Genomic DNA, 26,150 nt, shown 5'->3' with positions numbered 1-26,150 from the left:
AATTTATTTGATCTTGCTGAGATTTTGCTTTCAGCTCTGAATTACTAAGATTACTGCCTCAGCTCGCCTTTTAGTTTCATTGTGCTTTGGTTTTACTAGGTAATAGGTTATGTAAAATTAAACAACAAGCACATAGATGAATTCATCTATATTTTCAAGATATCATTTTATTATAAATGTTCAAAGTTTTTATTTCCCCCATTGTTTTACAACACATCAAACTCTCTGAAGAATGCTAATAATCCTTCTTCATTATGATTTCTGTTGTATTGTTTTATTGTTTATGGAGAATTAATTTATATTTATGTACTAAAATATAGCATTCTTGACATCTTTTTATAAATACTGAGAAATATACTTGTCATATGCTTGTGGGTTGCTCTTCTACATATATGACAGCACAGCTACATCAGTTTAATTGACCTTGGCAATCTACATCTGCTAGTGATGTGTCCCTGAGGGACGGTTTCTGCAATTTTAAGCTGTGGCTTATTGAAGAACTTGTGTGTCACAATACAATTAAGTCTATATAAAAAATCATTTCATGCATAACATTAAATGGACTAAAAGTTCCCATTTCAAAACCATTTCTTGTTATAAAGCTACCTCAGAGTGTCTTTGTTTTTTAAATAAGCTCATTTGAACATAGTAGTAATTAAAGCAGAAAATTAACATAAATCTTGAATGTTTGGTATGAATTAAGGACATTTTCATTCTTTTTAAAGACTGCATAAAATTCCAGGCACCATATCATTTAACATATTTCTCTTCCATTTGCAGAATAATATAGACTGTGAATAAGCATGTTCAGGGATTCTTTTTCAAGTTCTTTTTCTGTTCAACTGTGGAGCTACTGGGACATATGCTACAATATCCATCGAGATGCAATCTCATGGAAATCTGTGAGAAAACCAAGCATGAACATAACAGAAAGTTCCTCCCCCCTCTATTTTATAAACAAGAAAGAAAAAATACAATCCTTCTATTAATATTCATTAAACACTTCTTAGGAAATGGCAAGCAGTTATTTGGTTTGCAAATGTAAATATACATTTTTCATCCACTTATGCTTTCACTCCTTCCAAGCTGGATAAAGGCAGAACAGAAGATGTGCTTCTGAGATTTATTTTCATTGTATTCCAAGTTAAATGTATCAGCAGAGATGTAAGAGAGCTGTGAGGAGTTCATAGAAGAACAGTTACAAGGATGAGGAGGATGAAAGTCTTCTTCATAAGAAGCAGCTAAATAAATGAATTCCTTTCTGCCAAATTACGAATAAAATTCACATTTTTTTTACTGACTCCTTGATTTGACTTCTAAGTTTAAAAAAATATGGTTAAATAATGAAAATTATGGCTACATTTCAAAGGAGTTGTTGAAATTATGAAAGGTATCTGGATCCATAATCAGATTCAAGAAAGTTGCAATAAATTTATGAATACTATATGAATATTACATATGCTGAAGTAGAATGTACTATCCCTACAGGAAAGTGTTCCTAACCATTTGATGTTCAAGTTGTTATAAACAGTCATCTTGGATCAGCTGCTTAGTGCCCCTGAAAGAAAACATTTCTGACCTGTGGTAGTATTGCTTGTATTTATATAAGGTGACCATTTCTACTTTTTCAATGATCCTTTTGTAGAAATTAACTCAAATATTAGATATTAAAATTGTTTCAAACAATCTCTATTTTGGTTGATGTTAAAAACATCATAACCAGCTGCATGATCTGTCATTGATTTTTCTTTTATTTCTGGAAAGAAATTGGGAATGTGTTAAACTTGAAGGATTTAAAAAAACAGGGAAATTCGATAGACAGTTTTCAAAAGCAAGCTGAGATAATTTTTTAATATGAAAGAAGATCCTTTTCTATTTTGGAATATAGTATCAAAGAATTGTTTCATTTTTAGTGAGGTTGGCTAGATATTACAAATGAGAAAATAATTAAAACATTTCATATTGAGATTTAAGACTTCCAAGGATAAATTAATCAAATATCAAGGAAAGAAAGATTATTTTTAAAAATATACACAATTATGTATGGATGTTTAGGGACACATAATAACACAATGTGTATACAATGGAAACACCCATAAATAGAAGAGTCCTTTTGAATTCACAAATTAATGCTCTTAGGGTGGCTTATAGTGTTGGTGGTAAATATTTCCAGAAATACAAAGTTGATTATTAAACTCATAGTAACATCTCCTGACTACTCATTGACTGAGTTTATGATGGAGCTCATATATTAAAGTAAATCATACTATGTACATTATTACATCTTAAGAAATTATAAAGGACATTCCTTATGAACTTCAGTTTTACTTATCAAGCATTTATTCAACACCTACTGTGTGTAATGTACTGTACTCAAGTGAAGATTCAAATTTTGTGAGGCCTGAAGCTTATATAGTTTAAGGGTTCCTCTTTCAGAAAAGAAAACTTTATAAATTCAATAATAGGAACAGGGCTTTGAAAGAGGCCCATGCAAGTGAGCGACCCTAACTTAATCTTCGATACTATCACAATACAGAAGTCTCTAGATATTTGTGGGGGATTGGTTCCAGGACCCTCAGTGGATTCCAAAATCCATGGATGCTCAAGTCCCTTATATAAAATGGTATATTATTTGCATGTAACCTATTCACATTTTTATTTCTGGAAAGAAAAGAGGAATTTGTTTCTTTTCATATACTTATAATCATCTCTAGATTATTTATAATACCTAATACAATACAAATGCTATGTAAATAGATGTTATACTGTATTCTTTAGGGAATAACAAGAAAAAAAGCTTATACATGTTCAGTACAAACACAACCATCTGTTTATTTTTATTTTTATTTTATTATTTTTTTTAATATTTTTGATCTGCTGTTGGTTGAATTGTCAGATGTGTAAACCACAAATATGGAGGGCCAACTGTATATATATCTTTTACACCAATAGATGCTGGGGGAATCAAAGATAACTAAGGCATAATCCTTACCTTGCTCAAGCTGAGAGTGAAGTCTGTATTAAATTTCAAGGATATTCCTGTAAAAAATGAGATGAATGTATAAAAGGAGTTTGATCTCCCAGTAAAACAATTTTCAATTCTTTCTCATTTAAAAATCATCTTTATTTCAGATCTCTATGTGAACCAGAAATGTATCAATGTATTGGAGAAATAAGGTCACTTCTTATGGAAGAGAATTATTTTTTACCCCTTGCTTAAATGTATAAAACTCATTATATATACCATTCAATGATAATATGTTATGGTTGCCATTGTTAAAATGGGTTGAATTGAGGAGCCATACTCACTATTCACTTTCTTAGAACTCAAGTAACTGTTAACAGATGGTAGTGATGATATGTTTTGCAACGGGGAACAAATGATAATGGTTTCTTTTCATATGACCTTTAAAGATATTAGAAAATCTTCTCAAAATGCCATTCTACTTTGGAAATAATTACATGAATATTTAATTTTATTCTGGATGAAATGTGGCAAATACAAACTATAGAAGATTTTAAAATAAGAACCTGAGTATGATAGCATTGACCTGTCTACTCATTCATTCATTCATCCATCAATCTAGTTGAATGTCTTCTATGCTCCAAGAACTGTACTAGACTGTGTAGTACAGGAGTGAGCAGCATAGACCTTTTCTGTTCTCATGGAATCTACAATCTTCTGGGGAAAACACAATCAACAGTAGTCCCTTAATAATTTTCTACAATTCTAATATTCTCTAAGAAGAAAGCTACAAATATATAACAAGGTTTATTTTTATGTTTTTTTTTCTATTTTGCTCAGAAGAAATCTGTTTTAGGTATCAGAATAACATTTTTTATATTTGGTTATTTTACTTTATACTTGATTTGTTAATCAATTCAACAACTAACTTTTCTGTTCCAGGATCTCCCCCAGCTCTCTGCCTTTAATTTAAGTTGTTATGAATTGGAGTAAAGAATGGGTACCTTAGTTTGTCTGTGATGCTGTACTTAAAAATCATGACACAGATAGCTGGAGAGGACATTTAATCCTAACCCCTGGGTCAGTTTTCTCCTTCAGATAGGGTGTTGTCTACTTTTCTTCATTTTTTCTCTTGATCAATGCTTTCTATAAGTTGTATTCTTTTTTCTCTTTTAAATATAAGGATATTTCTAGTCAAAGTTTGCTTTCGATATTTTTCTTAAAGGAACTCAACCTCTTTCTTGTCCCATAACACTTAAAGATTCATTGGAATTCAGCATAGGTAACCAATAATTGTGAAACTATTTTACACAGCAATTTCCAGGAGGAATTAATGGTAATGTTTGTATTTGTTGATTTTAACAAAACAAACATAGCAGAAATTGTTGGCTAAATGTAACTATATTACTGGGTTCACTAAATTACTTAATAGTAAGTCCAAATAATTTGATGAAAATGTTGAAGACTGTTTCATTTTGCTTTATAAAATGTTTTGTTTTAAGAGGAAAAGATTCACTGACTCAAATTCATAATAATGCTTACAACTGTGACATACAGGAACGAGTTTCAGATCATATGAGTAGTAACAGATTTGTGAAAATAATGGCTATGGATAAATAGAGTTTTAGGAAATATATTTTATCTTTATTATAATAACTGTACTTTCACTCTTCATGGATCCATACTTCTTAGATATAAATGCTAGATCTGAAACATTGCCCAAATTTGTGGTCTTTAATTCCTACATGTGTGGTGTATTTCAATTTGATTAAGTCAGTATACTTTGAATGTGTTAACTCCAAAATTTCATTAACTTTCCGTTTTTATGCTTCACTAAAAACAGTTGCTGGAATCCCTAGAATAATAATTAAATAATAATTTTTCTTAATTTTTAAATTATTGTTATGCGATGCACAGATTAATCATTGTCTTTTGTTTTTCACTTTTTTTTTTTTTTTTTAGTGAAAGAAGCCTTGAGCCCTATAAAACTTAACAGATGGAATCTCCCAGAAGTAGACCCAGAAACTATGCAAACCAGTGAACCATGGGTGTTTGCAGGTGGTGATATTGTTGGTATGGCTAACACTACAGTGGAATCAGTGAATGATGGAAAGCAAGCTTCTTGGCATATTCACAAATATATACAGGTAGGTATTTGCCATTGATTTCAGTTAATTCTTTTTTAGTGGATAAGTATTGATATTTCTTAATTTATTTTTGATATTCATTATATGAACATTTCTATAAGACATATACTAAGTATATATAAAATATGTCTTATACATATTTACTTGGATAAAACTTTAGAATTATGGACTAGCCAGTAGAACTATTTAATGGCTTGAAAATTCATTATGCATTTCTGCTAGTTGAATACCCTGAAGTCATTAGTCCTGCTGTGATCAAAATATTTATTAATGTATTAAATATATACGTAATATGTTTATTACATTTCATGGCACACAATGTTATAGGAGATAGAATGTATATTAATTGTGATCCTACATTGTCCAGCAAACTATCTGGTCTGTCCATTTGGACCAGATAGGGTCCTATCCATTTCCTAAATTCTCTGCACCTAAGTGAAAAGAAACAAATGTTTTATGAATTACAGTTGTAATTTTTTAACTATTTAGTTTTATGATAAAATGCAAAATGATGAAATGTGAAGTTGAATATACTTTGGTACAGTGACTGTGTGGTCTTGGGGAAAAAAAGCTGTAACTACTAGGACTTAGTAATATTACTTTTTGACTAAATGTTTTTCTTCTTGTACAATAATTTAATTAAATGTAGGTACAGTTACCACATTTGCATAGAATGTTTCTGGAAAAGTTTGCTCTTCTTAATAAAATTCCTCTTCTCTCTTTCCTATTCAGGAAAAACTTTATTCACACCATGCCTTTCTTCTTCTTTTATTTAGTTTTCTCTCGTTTGTTTTCCACACGCTAACCAAATTCACTTTGTTTTTAATGCTTCCTTAAATTTCCTCCTCTTGCTTTCCATGACCATGTATTCTATTCTAGTGATTATATCATCTTTTTAAAGTTTAATTCACCTACCTATTCCCACCTGCTCCCTGTCTTCTCTGAGTATTGGGGCTTGAGATGTTGAGTCTGGGCCAGAGTATGGGGTCTCAGAAATGGAGGGTTTCAAGAATGAGTGTAAGCAAGCAGCCTATGGGTTTTGCATAGATACAGAGCTGTGATTTTGGAAGCAGCGTTGGGGGAGATACCAAATCTAAAACTAAAAAATGTTCTAAAAGTTACAAATCAAAAGGGATTTATAAAGGCAAAGAAATAAAAAAGAAAAAGGAATGTAATTTTAACAGACACAAACCAGGGAACCCAAGGGAAACAAGTAGGCGTAGGCGAGGGGTTCAGGCTGCATTTCTGCAGTGACGGAAGGATAGCCACACTATGCTTTGATGAATTGTCGTGGACTTACAGACAGACACACAGAGAAAGCAGCTCGAGACAGCTACTGGGAGTGGACAGTCTCCTGCTTTGGCTCTTTTTGCTCTTTCTGTCCCCAAACCTGTCACTCTATGCTTTTATTTTCTCATTCCATTCTTATTTTCTGATTATTCTCAGGGTTCTCTATATCACCTCCTGCTGCGTAACTTCCTAATCTATATTTCTAATAGGGCCCCCTCTTGAATGATCCACCTGTCTGGTGGACATCTTTCTATGCATGCTAAACCTACCTTTCAGATTCACTAAACATCTTCATGTGGATATCTTATCTACATTTCAGATTCACTGCATTTAAATTAAATATTCCTTCTCAAACCTGTTCCACATTCAGTATTTAACTTTTATAAATTCCAGGTTCAAATCCACTAGGTTAGTAGTCCTCAGACTTTGGGTTACTCAGACTAATAGAATTTTCAAAATCAATTTGTAAATCAATATAGGGTTGATGAGTTCTTATTTTGCTAACAATATTAAAACAAACACTCAAACAAAACGAAACTGTAACATTTACTTACATAAATTGACAGGACATTTTATGAAAAGAGTAGAAAAAGCATACAGTCTCAGAAAAGAGATACTTCTCATAAAAGCACAGTTAAAAGATTTACACTAGTGCATGTATACACACACACACACACACACACACAGCATTTCTTTATGAAGCTATCTTTACAAACTACTTATCTAAATTTTCTTTCATTCTTCCCTCTCATGTATAACTGGTCAATTCTATCTCTGTAAAAACTTTTTTATGCACTCATTTTAGTTTGCTTATCTTTTATGTGGAGTTACAATTTTTGGTTGACCAGACATCTTACCAAGCAGTCTGTTAGCTCCTTCAAGAAAAGAAAGTGGAATCAGGGGCTAAGAGAAGAGGCTCTTGTGTTAGGCCAGAGGAAGCCCAGTGAATGTGCGAATTCAGTTTGCAGGAGTGAAAATGGTCGGAGGGCAGAGATGCTAAAGAGAGTTGAAAAGGTGGAAGGGACGGGTGTATACCTACTTGATGAGTGCAATGCTCACTGCCTGGGGAATGGACACGATTGAAGTTCTGACTGGGGGGGATGGGGTGGGGGGAGGGGAGGAGTGCACACCTACATAATGAGAGTGATGTGCACTGTCTAGGGAATGGACACAACTAAAGCTCAGACTCGGGGGGATGGGGAGGCATGGGCAATGTATATAGCCTGATCTTTTGTACCCCCTTAATGAGCTGAAAAACAAACAAAAAAATAAAAATAAAAAAAATAAATAAATAAAAAGGACAAACACATATAAAACTCAAAAAAAAAAAAAAAGAAAAGGTAAAATTGAACAGTGGTCAATGAAGGATGACATGTTTTTATTTTTTTATTTTTTCAAATGGATCAAGTATAATTTAATCCATTTATAGATTTGAAATTAAAATACATAAAGAATACTCAAATATATTTTATAATTGTAGTTTTGCAATGTTTCACAATTACCATTCTAATCTTTTAACTTCCCTGAATCTGATCAATGTGTACTGGAAAAAAAAATTAGCAATCATTTTACTTGGCTTCCACTTAAGTCATGAAAGGAGAGAAACAGACCTTTAGGTATAATGAAGAAAAACATGGATGTGCTTTAAAAAATACATATTAGGAATGATAGTTTTTCAAAATATAAAATAAAAAATTCATACCCTCTAAGAGTTTTGGATTTGACTGAAGGATTCAAACTTGTCAAACTAAGTGCTGAATTATATTTTAAAACAAGGTAGAGATAGAAGGTAGGTAAAAATCTCTGTCAAATAAAATCAACATTTCCACCTTCCTGCCAGGGTGTTAGATGCAAAGTTTCTAACAGTGATAAGGCTAAAAAGGCATATATAGAAAAAGTCAGATTTTTGTCTCTAATACTGTCCTTAACTTAATTCTGGCCTTTATCACCTCTCTTGAAACTGCCTCCACTTTCTCCCCTGTAAAATCCAGTGCTCCTACACTGCAGCCATGGTCATCTTTCTAGAACACAAGTTTAATCCTAACTTCCTCATTTGAAACTAGCAACAGTTCCTCTGTGCTCTCAAGATAAGGGCCAAATTTATTAGCTTGTGATGCTAATTAGAATTTCTTCCAATGGAACAAGATTGCTCCTGCATTATGGGCCTTTCCCCTACCCACCCATTTTGCCTGGCTGAGACCCACTTGTCCTGCAGGTTTTGCTTCCTCCTCCTATCCTGGGAGTTTGTGACATGGCCTTCTTGGTGTGTGCCTTGATTGAAGTCTGCTTACTGGTCTGTCTCTACACAAGCCAAGGACCATGCTTATTTATTATTGTATCCTCAAAATAAAGAATGTATTCATCTATTAAAGAAAAAAAAATATACAGAATGAGGTAATTCATTTTAAATGAATTTAAAGGAACTAAGAAAACTAATAGGCTTGTTATATGATAAGTTCATTAGCACAATAAATAGTTTTTTCTTACAAATGTAGCATTTGTTAAGAAAGTTTCTGTCATGTTTGAAGTGTCTTCTTGAAGGAAGGATTATAACACTTTGTCTTATATTTCACATTAGTTCATTTGGAGGAATATATAACTCTAGATAATGTATTTTAAAAATTGATTTAATAAACAGTATGAATTAATGCATGCAATTGTTGCAATTGAGTATTTAGAATTTCTTTGTAATATGCTTTTTGAGATACATGTGATTATTTAAAGACATTATGTTGGGACTTCAGTAATTCCCACAGTTGCCTGAAGAGAGCTTCACTTAAATTTCATTAATTTGCTCAATTACCACTTATTGAGTACCAGCTGTTGGGCCCAATACTTGACTTTGGGAGGGTACCTAAATGAATAAATGAAGAGAGGTATAATATAGTGGTTATAAATTTGGGCTTTGAGTTAAAAAGCAGACATTAAACCCAGTTCCAATACTTTTAAAACACGTGACCTTGGGCAAGTTACTTCATCACTCCAGGGCATGGTCTTCTCAGGGGTAAATAAGCAATTTATCAATAAATAAACAACAATAATTAGAGAGTGTCCTTCATGTGAGAGAATTTATAGAAAGCTCTTAGTACAGAGCCTGCTCTATAAATATTTGTTGTTTATATTGCTATTGGTGGTTATTAAAGATCACTGTTAACATGAGATTAGAAAAAAAAAATTTAGAAAATGGGAGATCTGAATAGAAACCCAAAACAGAGAATCTAAACAGATTGAGATTGGAATAGGCTATTTTAGGCAATTATAAAAGTGTTTTATTTAGCCATTAATGTGTTCATCCATATACATCCATCTGTCTATCCAAGAAGTCATGCGTGCATGGATTCATTCATTCATTCAATAAACAACAAATTAAAAAATAGTGCTACCTCTTGTAGATAGCACTAACCACTAGGTTTATAAATGTGAATTAAAACAGGAAACTTGCAATTAAGAATCTCATGGTCTACTGAGAAAATCAGTTGTGTAAATATAAGTTAATACAATATAATTGACACAATAATAAAAAAATTAAAGGTACAAAGGTATCATGGAAGAGGTAATGACTGATTCTGTCTGGATGTGGGTATCAGGATGTGGAATCAGCAAAAGCTTCACAAAAACCGAGGTACAAATAAAGAAAGAAGATAAGAAAAATTAGAAGAGTACTGAGTAATTAGAATTTCTGGAACTTAAAGAGTTCCACTGGATAAAATTTTATAGGTTGCTCCCTGCACAAAGGGTACCCAAACAAGGGTTCTAGCTGGCTGAAATCAAGACCAAGGTCCACTCACCAAACAATGGACCTTTTTTTGTGCTGCTTCTGTTCAGAGGAAGGAGTGACTTCCTTGAATTTTCACAAAGGTGCTCTCTGCTTGCTCCCTAAGCTTACAACTGTGCAGCAACTTCTTTTTATTTCACCAAAGGGCATAGTCTGGACTAGCAGAGGCCCTGACATAGAGATTATATAGGGAAAATTGGATCTGCAATTATACTGGGACTAGAACATGAAACCACCTAGTCTGGGTTTTAATTTGGAATACATAATGTGGCACCAATTGTTTGCATATAGAAGTGATATGTTAGATCTAGTATTAATGTGGAGAAAAACGTTTTCCAATTCATCAACGTTTTCCTTCTTAAGTGTTATTATTATATAATACTAAACTTACTCTTTAATTATTATACTTATACTGATAAGGGATCCAATATGACTTCACCTTAATTGTTTATAATAGTAGAATGTTAGTGGAGTCTAGGCATATTTGAGTTTTATTTTGCCACTTGAATAAGAATTATTGAATATGAAGAATTATTTTGACAGTTGCTCAAAGAAAGAGTATGTAACTGAAAGAATGACTATAGCTAAACAAAAAAATTCCTTCAATTTTAAAATTTATTTGTACTTTTTACTTGTGTATTTCTAATGGATTTATTTATTTAACTAGTTTGCATGTGCATGCCTGAGTATGGGTATGCACATGCATACATATGTCTCGATAAATGGATAGGTAAAAGAACTGTACTAGAAAGATAAAGAAATTAGCCACATCAGTCAATCAACTTTTTTTCTCTCAAATTCAAGGATTACCCTTTTGAAATAATTAGAGAAAAATATATGACACAATACAATGATTAAATTTACTACAACCAATAAATGCTAAAGCAATTGAGGAGCAGACATCAACGTTGATTAGAGTTATTGAAAAACATTCATGAAAGAAGTGGTCCCTGATTTTTATCTTCATTGGAACATCACCTTGTATATTTCCTTGTCAGTCATTGTAATAAAAGCTATTATTTGTTTAGCATCTATTTTACATTGTACTTTATTTTTTTTACAATGACCCTGTGTAATAGGTATCATTATCTTTATTTCACAGCTTTTAAAAATAATGGGTATAATGATTAAGAAACCTATTCAAGGTTGATATCTTGTCAGTAAAGAAGCTAGAGTGGAGCATGCACATCTCTCTCTTACTGTTCCTATACTGAACTGTTTTCCTGGTACTCTTCAACTCTGGATTCTTAATTCACCTTGCCAATTAGCCACAGTCCATGACACCCTACAAAACCCAATACACCTTACAATCTATGTGTCTTAAAATTTAAAATACAATAATGCATTAGAACTTTGCCTGAGAGTTCCTCTGGAGAAATGAGAAGATTCTGATTACAGGCTGTGTGTAACTTAGTTCTAGTTAAACATGTAACTTAACCAAAATGATTAAGTGGACAGAGAAGGTCTAAGAATATAAACATGTCACATCTCCTAACTTCCAGAGAAAGAAAATACAACTGACCCTTGAACAATGTGGGGGTTAGGGCACCGAACCCTGCACAGTTGAAAATCTGCATATAATTTTTGACTCCTCCAAAACTTAACTACTAGGAGACTACTATTGACTAGAAGCCTTACTGATAAAATACAGTCAATTATCACACTGTATGTTATATGTATTGTATACTGTATTCTTACAATGAGGTAAGCTAGAGAAAAGAAAATGTTAAGAAAATCATAAGGAAGAAAAAATGTATTTACTATTCATTAAGTGGAAATGAATCATAAAGGTCTTCATCCTTATCATCTTCACATTGAGTAGGCTGAGGAGGAGGAAGAGAAGGGGTTGGAGGAAGAGAAGAGGCTGTCTCAGGTATGACAGAGGCAAGAGGCAGAAAAGCTTGGTATAAGTGGACCTGTACAGTTCAAACCCATGTTGTTCAGGGTCAAATGTATGCACTGCATTGGGAGATAACTTGCCAATAGTCAAACATGTGGAGGCTTCCGGGACGATAAACAAGAATACACATACATGCAGGAAGGGTGCCAAACCCCAACTCCACAGGGGCAAAATCTCCTGCTCTTGGGACCCTTTCAGTCTTTGTCCAATGTACCTCTTCATCTGGCTGTAGTATTTGTATCCTTTAAAATATCCTTTGTAATAAACTGGTAAATGTGTTTTCCCTGAGTTCTGTAAGTTTCTCTAACAAATTAATCCTGGGAACCCCAGTTTTAGCTGGTTGTTCAGAAGCATGGCTAAAATAACCTGACGCTGGCCGTGGGCATCTGCAGTGTGGGGGGGCGGGGCAGTCCTCAACTTGTGGGGTCTCACACTATCTCCAGGTAGATGGTGTCAGAATTAGACTGAATTAGAGGACATCCAGCTGGTGTCCACTTCAGGATCGCTTAGGGCTTGCTTGCTGGTGGGGAGAAATTCCCACACATCTCGTGTCAGAAGCATGTTGTGAGAGTACAGTGGGAGAAACTGAGTTTGTTTTTTCTACTCACTCACCATTCAGAAGACTGAGCCCTTACTTTGTTCTAGCATTAGCATATAAACAGATTTAGTTTCAAGAAAAGTGTAGAGAAAAAGGCTATATGATATCTCATCCTGTTATGTCCTCCCACTGAGAACAAACTTGGAGATAGAACACAAACTAAAGTCTTCTAAATTCTAATCCCAGATCAGAAACTCATTTTCCCTGGAGTAGTCAGGTAGATCTGAGAAGGAGCTCTTATAAACATGGCACATTTTGTCAAATAAAGTCGATCTATATGGAAATTATATTCACAAAACCCACTGGTGTGATTACATTCTTTTATTAAGAATTCTGTTTTAAATCCACTCTCTCTTAGATGCAACATTAAAAAACCAGAGTATTTATGACTAGCTGTAGAAGGGATCAATTAAATTTACATGTTGCTGCTATAAAAGTACTTGCAGGGGTAGAAATGTAAATATTGAGAAACAAAAAACAAGAGTAATTAGTTGAAGGATAAATATGGAATTAACAAGCAAAGGTAGAAATCCGAATAAAGGAAAGAATTTGTGTAAAGGAGACTTATTTTCTTCCAGGTAGAATTCTTTCCATGAAAATCAAACACATACTTATAGGAAAATGCAAAGTATAAGGAAGGAGGCATTGTGGCATTAAATGTAAAAAAAGTTTTGGTACACTATAAGTCATGTTAGTAGTCACTGAATACTTAGTTATGTGCAGAATAGTTGAAGTTGAATAGTTATAAAATAGTGTTTATTGGAAGCCAGCATTTGAGGTCAAATTTCAACAACAAAAAGTTAATTTTTAAATTATTGGTATAGGGTCAATGTTTCTACTATTTTATATACTCGAGTCTGCCTAAATAATATTTTTTTTGTTTTCTTCTGCAAACTTTATCCTTTTTAAAAATGTGCTGTATTCCTGTAGTAAGCATCCACATTAAGGTGCCTGATATTGTTTTGATTTTTTCATTTATGAATCTATATTATTCTTTCTAATTTGTCAGTCCCCTTTTGAAACTAACTTGTATGGCAGAATTATCTTAGAACAGATACACAAGATACACACATAAATATCCTGGAATCATGCTGGATCTAAAGTATCTTTCTTAACCTTGTAAGCTCCTGGAGCATAGGTATCTTCAGTTTTGACTTCCTACAGTGTCTTTTAGCTTATTGGTAAAATTTATAAGATATGCAAATTAAGGTTATATAAAGAAGTTCTTCAACAGTTACTGTAATTCTACTCAGGTAAATGAATATGTATATATTTTGTATGGAGTAGATGGGTATATTTTGAAATAGATATTTATGACATTCTTCAGAACTATCATAAATGTCTTATATTGATGACCCTTTTTTCTACTGCTTAACGTTTTGTACATTTTCTTCTGGTTCGATGGAGGCACAAAAAACATCATCAGTGGTTGAGGGAACTAGGTATCTCAGGGGATTGGTAATGAGATACAGACCCTTTAACCTTTTGGTCACTAGTTCAAATCTGCTCCAGGTCAAGAGTGACAGAAAGTCATTACTATCTGATGGCGGTTCAATAGGCTATGTGAAACAAATTTGTGATTCAGTACCTAGTGGAGACAAATTCGTGCCATGGACCTATTATAGAGTGAGTACAAAATGGTATTTGTGATTTCAGCTTGAAAAGAAAGGAGAAGTCTAATTATTGCTAAGTATTCCTTCTTTCCGTGAGCTGAGCTTCCTTTTGGTGGATTTGTTGATGGAATGGCATGGGAAAACTAGGTTCACGCCTGTGTTGGTTTGTGATTTGAGGACAAGAGGTACACATCCATAGGATTCTTTATCTGTCATTGTTGCTAATGAGGTACAATTCAGCTTCACTAACATCTTTTTTTTTTTTTTTACTAACATAACTTTTAAAAAGTGATTTTTGTCTCAGATGGTGATTAATTCAAGACTGAAAGTTACATCATTCATATCTCCTGTTTCTTCAGTGCCCTTCTGCATCTATTTTTTAAATGTTTCATTTTCCTTTTTAATCATAATATTAATTTCATCTACATTTGGACACATGACTGAACATTTAGGGAGGTCTGTCTATTCTTGTTAATCTTTCACTTGAGAAATAACTTAGCAAAAGAACAGACAATGTAAAGACACTTTGAAGAGGAAATTCAAAATTGAGTACATGCAAAAAGGTCATTGCTAAAAAAGTTAATTGAATTATGTGCATTCATATCAATAAATGAAATCTTTTACCTTTTGCCATTTTTAGGGTTTGAGATTATGTGAGGAGTTTTGTCTTTTTGATATCTTTAATGAATAGTTTATTAAAACTTTCTTATTTGGGGCCTTTTGAAAGAAATTATCTTTCTAAAGAAGAGAACAGTATTTATATCTGAAAGATTTATAAGATTGCAGCATTTTCTTAATAATTGCATATTTACTATTTTATTTTATATTAGGGTCAATGATTTTCAAAATGAACCCGTAATGCTGGATTGTAAGAATTTTAAATCTCTCTCTAATAAGATTTATAATGTGAAAATAAAACCTAAAAAATGGTAGTAACTATGACTCAATGTTAAAGATTCCTGCTCTGGACAAAGATGAACAGTTGCAAAAAATATGACAGTGAGGGATTTTAGAAAACAAACTTACAAGAACTTTTATATGTTTAAGTCTCTGTTACTTAGAAGACCTTCAGTCCCAACTTTGAATAAAAGACACTTGTTATCATTATCATTGCTTAAAATATCACTTTAATTCCACATCTTCAAAGGCGTTCTTTTGCTCTGAAATATACCAGTGATTTCTACAATCTTGAAGAACTATGATTTGAGAATTAGAAATTTAAATTGCACAGGCTTAATATTAGAGTATTTCCGTTACCCTTTGCAGGTTTTGAGGCAGCTTATTCGACCTTACAGTCTCACCAGGAAGCTAATGGGAAAGCCTTGCAGCAATCTTCACAGGAAAGTTTCCAAATGTCAAGTGTCATCTTTCCAGCTGTTAGATGAATGGGTAGCCAAGAGGCATTTATTTGGGTGTGCAGCCCCTGTGAAATCTGGGTGAGGCAGGAGAAAAGGCTATAATTTGGTGGTTAGTTTACCAGCATTGGTATAGTTGCAAATCTCCTAGCCAAGCAAAGGATTTCATTTTGTGGTTTAATGATTGACAGCCAACTGCGGTGTTCTTGCATTTAAAGAATAAAAATGCCTGGGAAAAAAGGCATCATCGATATGTCATACTAATTTTTGAATCCTCCACTGCTTCAGATAAAAACAATCTTATCAACAGAGCTGCCTTCTTCTTCTCTAAACCCCTTTCCAACTGAGAAGAGGTAAGGCTTTTGAAATGACAACTGTATCATAAATCTTGAGACTTATTGAAAAAGTGTACTTCAGTTTAAGATATATTGCAAACTCTTTAATTCCTATGTTAAGAGAAAATTGATATAAATCATTGGCCACTGTCAGGTTGAAAAACAATGAATATCAATAAAAAGACAGTTCTAAATCATAATGGATTCAGTTTGAGATATTGATAGTCTCCAAAAACTAATATTGAAATATGTCATTGCTAAATGCTATTTCCATGCCAAGTTTTTCCACTTAGTTAGGATCACAGTGTTGAGATGACTTCAGGCCAGTTTCATTGGGAAACTGAGTCTTTAGACTTAACTGATATCAGAAATGCATATGATCTCATTTTTATCCCTTGCAATGGCAAGTAGTAAAGTCAAATTTGCTTATTGTTATTGAAAAATGAAGTCTATTCCAGTTGCTTATAAATAAGCATACAGTAAACCCTATAGTACTTGCCATAGAATTTGCCTCTTCAATAGTACATTCAGGTTAATTTGTGATGTGTTCCTTAGCTAATACTTTGAAATAATTATTATGTATCTGAGACTTGACTTTTTTTCTATTAAAAATTCTATTTGTGATAATGTCAACATTTTTTGTATGAAGAGAGAGTAATTCCTTTATAACATCTCTATGTGGTAAAAGGAAATCAAGGAAAAATGAGAAATGAGGCTATACCTAATGGAGCTATCAAAACAAAACTATCTAGTTGGTGATAGAGGAAGAAAATACCATGACTAATAAGTAATTTTAATGCCTTTTATTGACTTTGTATAGGGTTCTAAACTTTTATTAAATGGCAGCATTTGACCTGAGAAGTAATTTAAAATGAAATTGTCTCCATAAAAGCAGAATATTTCCTTACCAATATAGCAGTAGATTGCTATTTCAGGCAGAGATTACTCAGTATTAGAATGGGCAGAAAAAATAACTGAAAAATCTTATCTATGCCACAAGAAGCCTAACTTTAGTGTATGTTGACGGAGTATGAAAGAAATTAGCCACTGCAGTGTCACTTGATCGAAATAGGCTATAAGTGTTATGGATCCCATGCTGAACGTACAATGCCCTGATGCCTGGAACTGTCTGGGGGCTAGTAACAATATCACAGGAAAACAAAACACCCAAAACCTTTAGTTTGCTGGAGAAAATTCAAATGCAAAATAATTTAATTGGAAATTTTGACCACAACTGTGTTTCTCTACATTCAGTAATTTAGTAAAGTTGAGTCTTAAACACATTATAAAGGATCAGGTCAAAAAATATCCAGATATAAGTGGTGTAATGGAAGCCTGAAAGTCAAGAGACCTGGGTTCAATTCCTGGATTAATTACTCATTCATTCGGTCTTGGGACCATTGATAAGTGTCATGTTGCTTTTTTGATTGTCTTACTGGTGGTTCTGAGACAAAACAATGTAATCATAGAGGTGGAATTCCGAGTAGAAGAGCTTACTTTTAAAATTTCCAATATATTATCTTGGACTTTATTATTTTCCTCCATAAAAGGGACAAAATTATAATTTTATGTGGTTTTAAAACGCAAATAAAATATGTTAAAAATAAATAATCTTATTTATTGAATACCTGTTATGTATTTATTATTTTTAGGAACTTAGCATTCACATTATATTCAAAATTAACTCTGTATTAATAATTTCCCCCATTTTAAAAATTATAAAACTATGCTGACTTTGGTTGAGGTGGATATGTCCATGGAGATCATTTGATTCAACCCTTTATACCTGAGTTAGGAAGCTGAGGAACAGAGTGAGGATGAGTATTGAATTTTTTTGTAATTCATGTAACCAGTTGTCAAAATTTTGCTCATTTCATTTTAGATCACTTTCTATATATTGCACAGTCATTATATGCCAGACAAAATGTAGCCTTCAAATAGAAGGCTCTGTGGTATCCCAGTACCTAGAACAGTACTTGCCTCATAGTTTGTGGTTGGCCAATAAAATGCCTATCATGAGTAGGCATTGAAAAAATATGGTTGAAAAATCTGATATGTTTTGGAAACGTTTTAGATTATGGACACATGAATTTTAGGGAACAGATTTTACAAGTTCACTTGGGTCATTGGTGATAGATACTACCTTAGATTGCTAAAAGATCTGGTACTTAATGGTGGAATAGAGTTAACATGGACATAGAAAGATGAGAATGAGCATGCTGGTGCTTTGTGATTTTTCTCATTTGATCCTCTCAACCATCCTTCACTATAGAAATTGTTATTCCTATTTTAAAATGACCTCTGAGCAACTACACTGGTTTTCTCTCTGCACTCTATCTTCACCTTAACCTATTTCAGAGAATTCTCCCTCTAGAAATACAGGGGTTAATAGGTTAACACAAAAGCAAGTATTGGCTGATATGTTGTTGACTTACAATTTTGAGGTTTTTATTCCAAGTCTTAATATTTAACATCACTGCTGTCACCTTTCTTAAATGTCAGCTTCTTTTATTTACGTTCATCATTCTCACCTTGATCATACCGACTCCTTTGTGTTACATGGATTTGCTGTCAGGCACCACCCTGTGCTGGTCACCAGGCTTTTCTTACTCTTGTCATTGACATCTTGTCAGCAATGTCACCACCTTTGCCTTCAGGCCTGTCAATATGGCAACTGTTACCTCTTTGATTGACACTTTTGAAAATTTGTCAACGTGTTATTTATTATTTTGGGGAGATCTCTGTCTAACTTAAAGCCATTTCTTAAAGTTAATTTACTATTTTATTCTTTGAACAGATCTATTGGATTGTATGAAATAGAGGCTGTAATAGTCTACATGCTATTGTCTTAACAGATGATATAGCAGTAATAATTTAAAAGAAACTAATGTATTACTATAGTTCAGTTGATAAGAAATTGAACCATTCATTCATTTGAACTATAGAGTATACCAAAAATCTGTTAACATGTGAATTACTTTTCTGCTTGCCTCTTTCTGATACCTGCTCAAATGTTACTTTATTAAAGAAGCCTTCAATGGCCACCCAAAGTAGAAACCACCCTTGCCTCCAGTCACACTGCTTCCTAACTCACATACTCTGCACTGCATTTCTGAGGAGAAGCCACTTAAGCACACATACATGTGCATAAAACCATGCACATATGTACACTCATCTCTCTTTTTGTCTGTCTCCTTCCTTCCCCTACCATTACACTATAATGTAAGATTCATGAGACTAGAAAATGTATTTTGTGAGCTACATTGGCAAAATGGTGGAATGGTCCCCAGCACCAGTCCACTCCAGGAATAATGATTTAGCAATTATCCATAGACAAGAATGGAACCTGGGATGAGATTATAGCATCCCAATGGAGTACAAGAACTGAGACAACCTACATTGTAGAGGGTAAGAAGAAAAGTTTCACATTCTAAATATTACCCTTCCCCCAAGCTGGCACAAGGCTGTGCCATGAAGGATCACCTTGGGCCATGATTTCTTTATTGAGGGAAAGAGAGACCAAGGCAGATATCCAGCTTCCCCAGCATTTGGGGGCACTGCCTGAGAGGACCACTTCTGCCTCACCTCCTAGAGGTATTGGCAAGACTAGACTACTGGGGACAACTAGAAACAAAGAAAGGGCTCACAGTGACTGACATACAGACTTTGGCTATAGCCCCACACTCACAATGCTTGCCTTTCCCAACTAGGGCACTCACAAGTGGCCTCACCAGAAAGAGGAATCCCCTCAAAAAAATCCTCCCAAGTACAGAGCCCAGCCTGGAGCCCCACCCCTTTTGGGAAGCTAGTTAGCAGCTGCACCCAACCGCAGAGTCAAGCCAGCAGCCCTGCTTAAGAATGGAGTCTCCCTCGCAGCCAGTCCCATTCAAATATGGAGCCCTCCCAGCTGGGCCCACCCAAACTCTCATAAGCAGGAGGATTTTCCAGATTGTAGACTGTGGCAGCAGGCCCACCCACAGATGCTACAAGCTGGCCTTCCCAGAGTGGTGAAGAAGATCTTTCCGTGTCAAACCCAACCCATAAAGATTGAAAGTGGTGACCACTTCCTCAGGTGGTTAGACAGCAAAGCCAAGCACACAAGGATCACAGTCAGGGAAACATAACACCATCAAAGGAAACTAACAAAGCTCCAGCAACTGACCCTAAGGAAATGGAGATCTACAAAATTCCTAATAAAGAATTCAGAATAATAATCTTAGAGTAGCTCATGAACTACAAGAGAATACACATAGACTTCTAAGTGATATCAGGAAAAACAATACATGAATAAAATGAAAAATTCAGCAAAGAAGCAAATACTATAAAAAAAACAAAAAATCTTAAAGATGAAGAATACAATCACAATCGAAAAATGCAATACAGAACTTCAAGAGTAGACTCAATCAGGCAGAAGAAAGAATTTGTAAATTTAAAGATAGGTCATTTGAAATTATCCACTAACAATAGTAAAATAAAAAAGAATGAACAAGACTGAAGAAAGCCTAATGGGACTTAGGGAACACCATCAAGTGAAACAATATATGCATTATGGTCATTTCAGAAGAAGAGAGAGAGAAAAATAGCAGAAAGCCCATTTACAGAAATAAAAGCTGATAACTTCCTAAATTTGTGGAAGAAAATAGATATATATAATCATAAAGTCCAAAAGTACCCAAATAGGATGAATCCAAAGAGATCTACACTGACAAATTATAATTAAACTGTCAGAAGGCAAAGGCAAAGAGGGAATTTTTAAAGGAGTGAGAGAAAAGTGATTCATCACAAAAGGTTAACTCCCATAAGAATATCAGCAGAATTCTCAGAAGAAGCTTTGAAAGCCAAAAAAGAGTGGGATAATATATTCACAGTAATCAAAGAAAATATTGCCAACCATGAATACTATACCTGGAAAAATTCTCCTTCAAAAGTGAAGGAGAGATAAAGTTTTCCCAGATAAACAAATCTGAGAAGCTCATCACAACTAGACCTGCCTTTAAAGAAGTGCTAAAGGGAATTCTTCAAATTGAAACAATAATTGTTAAATGGCAACACAAAACTATATGAAAGTACAAATCTTTCTGGTAAAAGTATATTCAAACATAGAATATTATAGTACTGTAATGGTCATGCATAAATCACTTTTAACTCTAGTGTAAAATCAAAAGACAAAAGTGTTTAGAATAGTTATAACAACAAATATATGTTAATGAATACACAATATAAAAATAAAATCTGACATCAATAACAGTGTGTATGGGGATGTAAAGATACAGAGCTTTCTATGTAATTGAAGTTAATTTTTTATTGGCTTAAAGTAAGCTTAAATAACTGTAAGAGTTTTGATTCAAGCCTATGGTAACACATATACACACACACACACAACTTATAATAGATGCAAAAAGGAAGAGATAAAAGAATCATAGAATATCACTAAAAAATCATCAAATCACAAAGAAAGACAGCAAAAGAAGAAGAGAGTAACAAGATAACAACAAAGCACACAGAAAACAATTAACAAAATGGCAATAGTGCATCATCACCTATCAATAATTACATGTAGATGGATTAAATCCACCACTCAAAAGACATAACGTAGCTGACTGGATTAAAAATAGAAGACTCAACCGTATGCCACCTACAAGATACTTACCTTAGAGACACACTTGGGCTGAAAGTGAAGAGATAGAAAAATATATTTCATATGAATAGTAACCAGAAGAGAGCAGGAGTGCTCCGTTAAAGTCAAAAACTGTCACAAGAGACAAAGAAAGTCATCACATAATGATAAGGGGTCAATTCAACAAGAAGTTATAACAATTATAAATATATATGTTCCCCAAATGAAATATATATATTTATCATATTACTATATTTATATATATTATATATAATATATTTTATATATATTTAGTTATATATAAAGCAAAGATTGACAAATCTGAAGGATGAGCTATGCAGCAATAAAATAATAGTAGGAGACTTCAATACCCCACTTTCAAGAACAGATAGATCATACAGACAACAAATTAATAAGGAGATAGTAGATTTCTCATCAGAAATCATACTATATTTAGCAGAATAAATATTTGTATCTCAGCAGAACAGTGCTATAGATCAAATAGACCTGACAGACATATATTGAACATTCACCAAATAGCACTAGAATACACATTCTATTCTAGAATGCTCTAGAATAGATCACATGCTTGGTCACAAAAAAATTTTTTTAATCAAATTTCATAAAACTGAAATCATTCTAAGTATCTTTTCCAACCACAATGCAATAAAATCAGAAATTAAATTAGTAACAAAATAAAATCATGAAAATTCACAAATGTATGAAAATTAAACAACACACTTAAACAACCATTGAGTTAAAGAAGAAATGGAAAGGAAAAGTAGAAAATGCCTCACGATAAACAAGAACAAAAACACAAAACACAAAACACAAAAATTTATGCAAAAACAATACTAAGAGGAAATTTTATAGCAATGAATGCCTACATTAAAAAAGAAGAAAGATCTCAAATAAACAACCTTACTTTACATAACACAGAACTAGAAAAAGAAAAGAAAACTCAGATCATAGTTGACAGGAGAAAGGAAATGATAAAGATAAGAACAAAATAAATAAAATAGAGAATAGAAATATAATAGGAAAAATCTACAAAACTGAGAGTTGTTTTGTGAAAAGATAAACAAAAGTGACAATTCCTTGGCTAACTAAGCAAAAAAGAGAGGACTCAAATAAATCAATGATGAAAAAGGAGACAATGCAATCAATCCCACAAAAATAAAAAAAGAAGTCTGCTTTGTCAAAAATTAGATGGCAATATGAATATGGTTTTGTATCTGTGTTCTCTGTTCTGATCCATTGGTCTATGTCTCTGCTCTTGTGCCAGTACCATGTTGTTTTGGTTACTATAGCCTTGTAGTTTAGCTTCAAGTCTGGTACATTGATGCCTCCCAATATGTTCTTTTTGCTTATGGTCGCTTTGGCTATAGGGGGTCTTCTCTGGTTCCATACAAAGAGTAGAATTATTTTTTCTAGATCTGTAAAAAATGTATTTTAACAGGATTGCATTGAATCTGTGGGTAGTACAGACGTCTTAACAATGTTGATTTTGCCAATTCATGAGCATGGTGTGTTTTTCCATCTTTTTATGTCCTCTGCTATTTCCTTCCTCAGTGATTCATAGTAAATTCACACCTAATGGGTACAATGCACACTATCTGAGGGATGGGCACACTTATAACTTTGACTCAAACAGTACAAAAGCAATTTATGTAACCAAAACATCTGTACCCATGTAATATTCTGAAATAAAATAAAAATGATCACAAGGGATTATTATGAACAATTATATGCCAACAAATTTGACAACTTGGAAGAAATAGATAAATTCCTTAAAAATACAATCTATCAACTGAATCAAGAAGAAAGCCTGAACAGACCAATAACAAATAAGGAGATTGAATCAGTAATTAAAAACCTCCCCTGGGCGGGGCGCGGTGGCTCACGCCTGTAATCCTAGCACTCTGGGAGGCCGAGGCGGGTGGATTGCTCAAGGTCAGGAGTTCGAGACCAGCCTGAGCGAGACCCCGTCTCTACTAAAAATAGAAAGACATTATATGGACAACTAAAAATCTATATAGAAAAAATTAGCCGGGCATGGTGGCGCATGCCTGTAGTCCCAGCTACTCGGGAGGCTGAGGCAGTAGGATCGCTTAAGCCGAGGAGTCTGAGGTTGCTGTGAGCTAAGCTGACGCCACGGCACTCACTCTAGCCTGGGCAACAAAGTGAGACGCTGTCTCAACAAAAAAAAAAAAAAAAAAAAACCTCCCCTAAAAGCAAAGTTCAGGACCAGAAGGCTTCACCAGTGAATTTTACCAAACTTTCAGATCAGAATTAATATCCTTCTCAAACTTTTCTCAAAAATAGAAGAAGAATGAGCACCTTCATACTAATTTTATGAGGCCAGCATCACCCTGCTAACAAAGCCAGACAAAGACACCACAAGCAAAGGAAATCTCAGGTGAGTATCTCTGATAAATATGGATACAAAAATTCTCAAAAAAATATTCCCAAACCAAATTCAACCACACATTAAAAACGATCATACATTATGACCTACAAATGCCCAAAAGTGAGATTTATTCCTGGGATGCAAAGATGTTTTGCCTTACACTAATCATTAAATGGGATACACCACATTAACAGAATGACAGGCAAAAACTACACAATCATCTTAATAGTTGCAGAAAAAGAATTTGACAAAATTCAACACCCTTTAGTAATAAAAAAACACTTGACAAACTAGGTATATAAGGAACTTACCTCAACACAATGAAGGTGATATATGAAAAGCTCACAACTAACATCACACTCAACAGTGAAAAATGGAAAGAGTTTCTTCTAAGATCTGGTACACGGCAGACATGCCCACTCTCACCAGCCTTATTCAGCATAATACAAGAAGTGCTAGCCAGAGTAATTAGGAAAGAAAAAGAAATAAGAGGCATCCAAATCAAAAAAGCAAGAGGAAAAATTAACTCTGTTTGCAAATGACATGATCTTATATGAAGAAAACGCTAAAGACTCCACAAAAGACTGTATAACTAATACACAAATTCAGCAAAGTTACAGGGTTCAAATCAACATTCAAAAGTAGGCTGTGTTTCTGTAAACCAACAGCACACTTTCCAAAAAGAAAATTAAGAAAACAATTCCATTTACAATAACACCAAAAAGAATAAAATACTTTGGAATAAACCTAACTGAGGAGGTGAGAGACTTGTAAATTGAAAATTATAAAACAGTCATGAAAGAAATTAAAGCAGATACATTTGAATGGAAAGACATCTCTTGTTCATGGATCAGAACTAATATTAAAATGTCCATTCTACCCAAAGCAATGAACAGATTCAATGCAATCCCTATCAAAATCCTAATGATGTTTTTTATAGAAATAGAAAATACTAAAATTTATATGAATCCACAAAAGATCCAAATAACCAAGGCAATTTTGAGCAAGAAGAACAAAGCTAGAAACATCATTCTTTCTGATTTGAAAATAAATACAAAGCAACAGTAATCAAAACAGTATGGTACTGGCATAAAACATACACATAGACCAATGGAACAAAATAGCCCGTATCATACACATTCATGCCATATACAGTCATCTGATCTTCAGCAAAGGTGTCAAGAATACACAATGGGAGAAGAATTGTCTCTTCAGTAAATGATGTTGGGAAAACTGGGTATCCACATTCAAAAGAATGAAATTGGACCCTTATCTTTCAACATAGACAAAAATTAACTCAAAATGAATTAATGAATAAAACAAAAGACCAAAAACTGTTAAAACTCACAGAGGGAAACCTGGTAAAAACATTGGTTTGGCAGTGATTTCATGGATATGACACCAAAAACACAGTCAATGAAAGCAAGACTAGGGAAGTAGGACTATATCAAACTAAAAAGGTTTTGCATAGCAAAGGAAACAATAGAGTGAAAAGGCAGCCTTCAGAATAGTAAAAAAAAAAAAAAAAAATACAAGCCATATATTTGGCAAGGTGTTAATTTCTAAACTACATAAGAAACTCCTTAAATTCAATAGCAAAAATTTAAATAACCTAATTTATAAATGAGCAAATGATTTGAATAGACATTCCATAAAAGAAGACATAGAAATGGCCAACGGGTATATGAAAGGATGCTGGACATGGCTAATCATCAGGGAAACGCAAATCAAAATTACCACGTGATAGATATCACCTCACACTTGTTAGAATGATTATTATCAAAAAAAAGATAAGTTTGGTAAAGTTACGGAGAAATTGAAACTCTTTCACACTATTGGTGGCAATGTAAAATGTTATAGCTATTAATATTAGTACTATGTAAAACAATATGGATGCTCCTCAAAAAATGTAAAATAGAACTCTTCATATGATCCAACAGACCCCACTTCTGAGTATACAAGGTCTGTCTGGACAGTATTGTTAATAAAACGAGAACAATTTGCACAACACGATGTAAATTGGTAGCCAAGGAGAGTGGACTGGAATGAACATGCCTGAACAATGACGACTGCACTGTACTAGTCAGTGGGGTGCCAGACACCATGGAGTGAGCATGTGTACTTGTGGCTGTGGCTTTAAAATGA

The 26,150-nt window shown here is 33.6% G+C and overlaps 1 protein-coding gene across 1 annotated transcript in view; it reads left to right on the top strand.

The window, feature by feature from the left end:
- Positions 1 to 26,150, top strand: part of DPYD (dihydropyrimidine dehydrogenase) — a 799,420-nt gene that overhangs the window by 378,118 nt on the left and 395,152 nt on the right. The window contains exon 12 of the mRNA XM_069478264.1: positions 4,928 to 5,112. Coding sequence (XP_069334365.1) covers positions 4,928 to 5,112 — 185 coding nt within the window. The remainder of the gene's footprint in view (positions 1 to 4,927; positions 5,113 to 26,150) is intronic.

Source organism: Eulemur rufifrons, chromosome 8 (genome assembly GCF_041146395.1).
Source record: "Eulemur rufifrons isolate Redbay chromosome 8, OSU_ERuf_1, whole genome shotgun sequence".
NCBI lineage: Eukaryota > Metazoa > Chordata > Mammalia > Primates > Lemuridae > Eulemur > Eulemur rufifrons.
The sequence above is the reverse complement of the archived record's forward strand: the minus strand, read 5'-3'. Positions and strand labels throughout refer to the sequence as shown.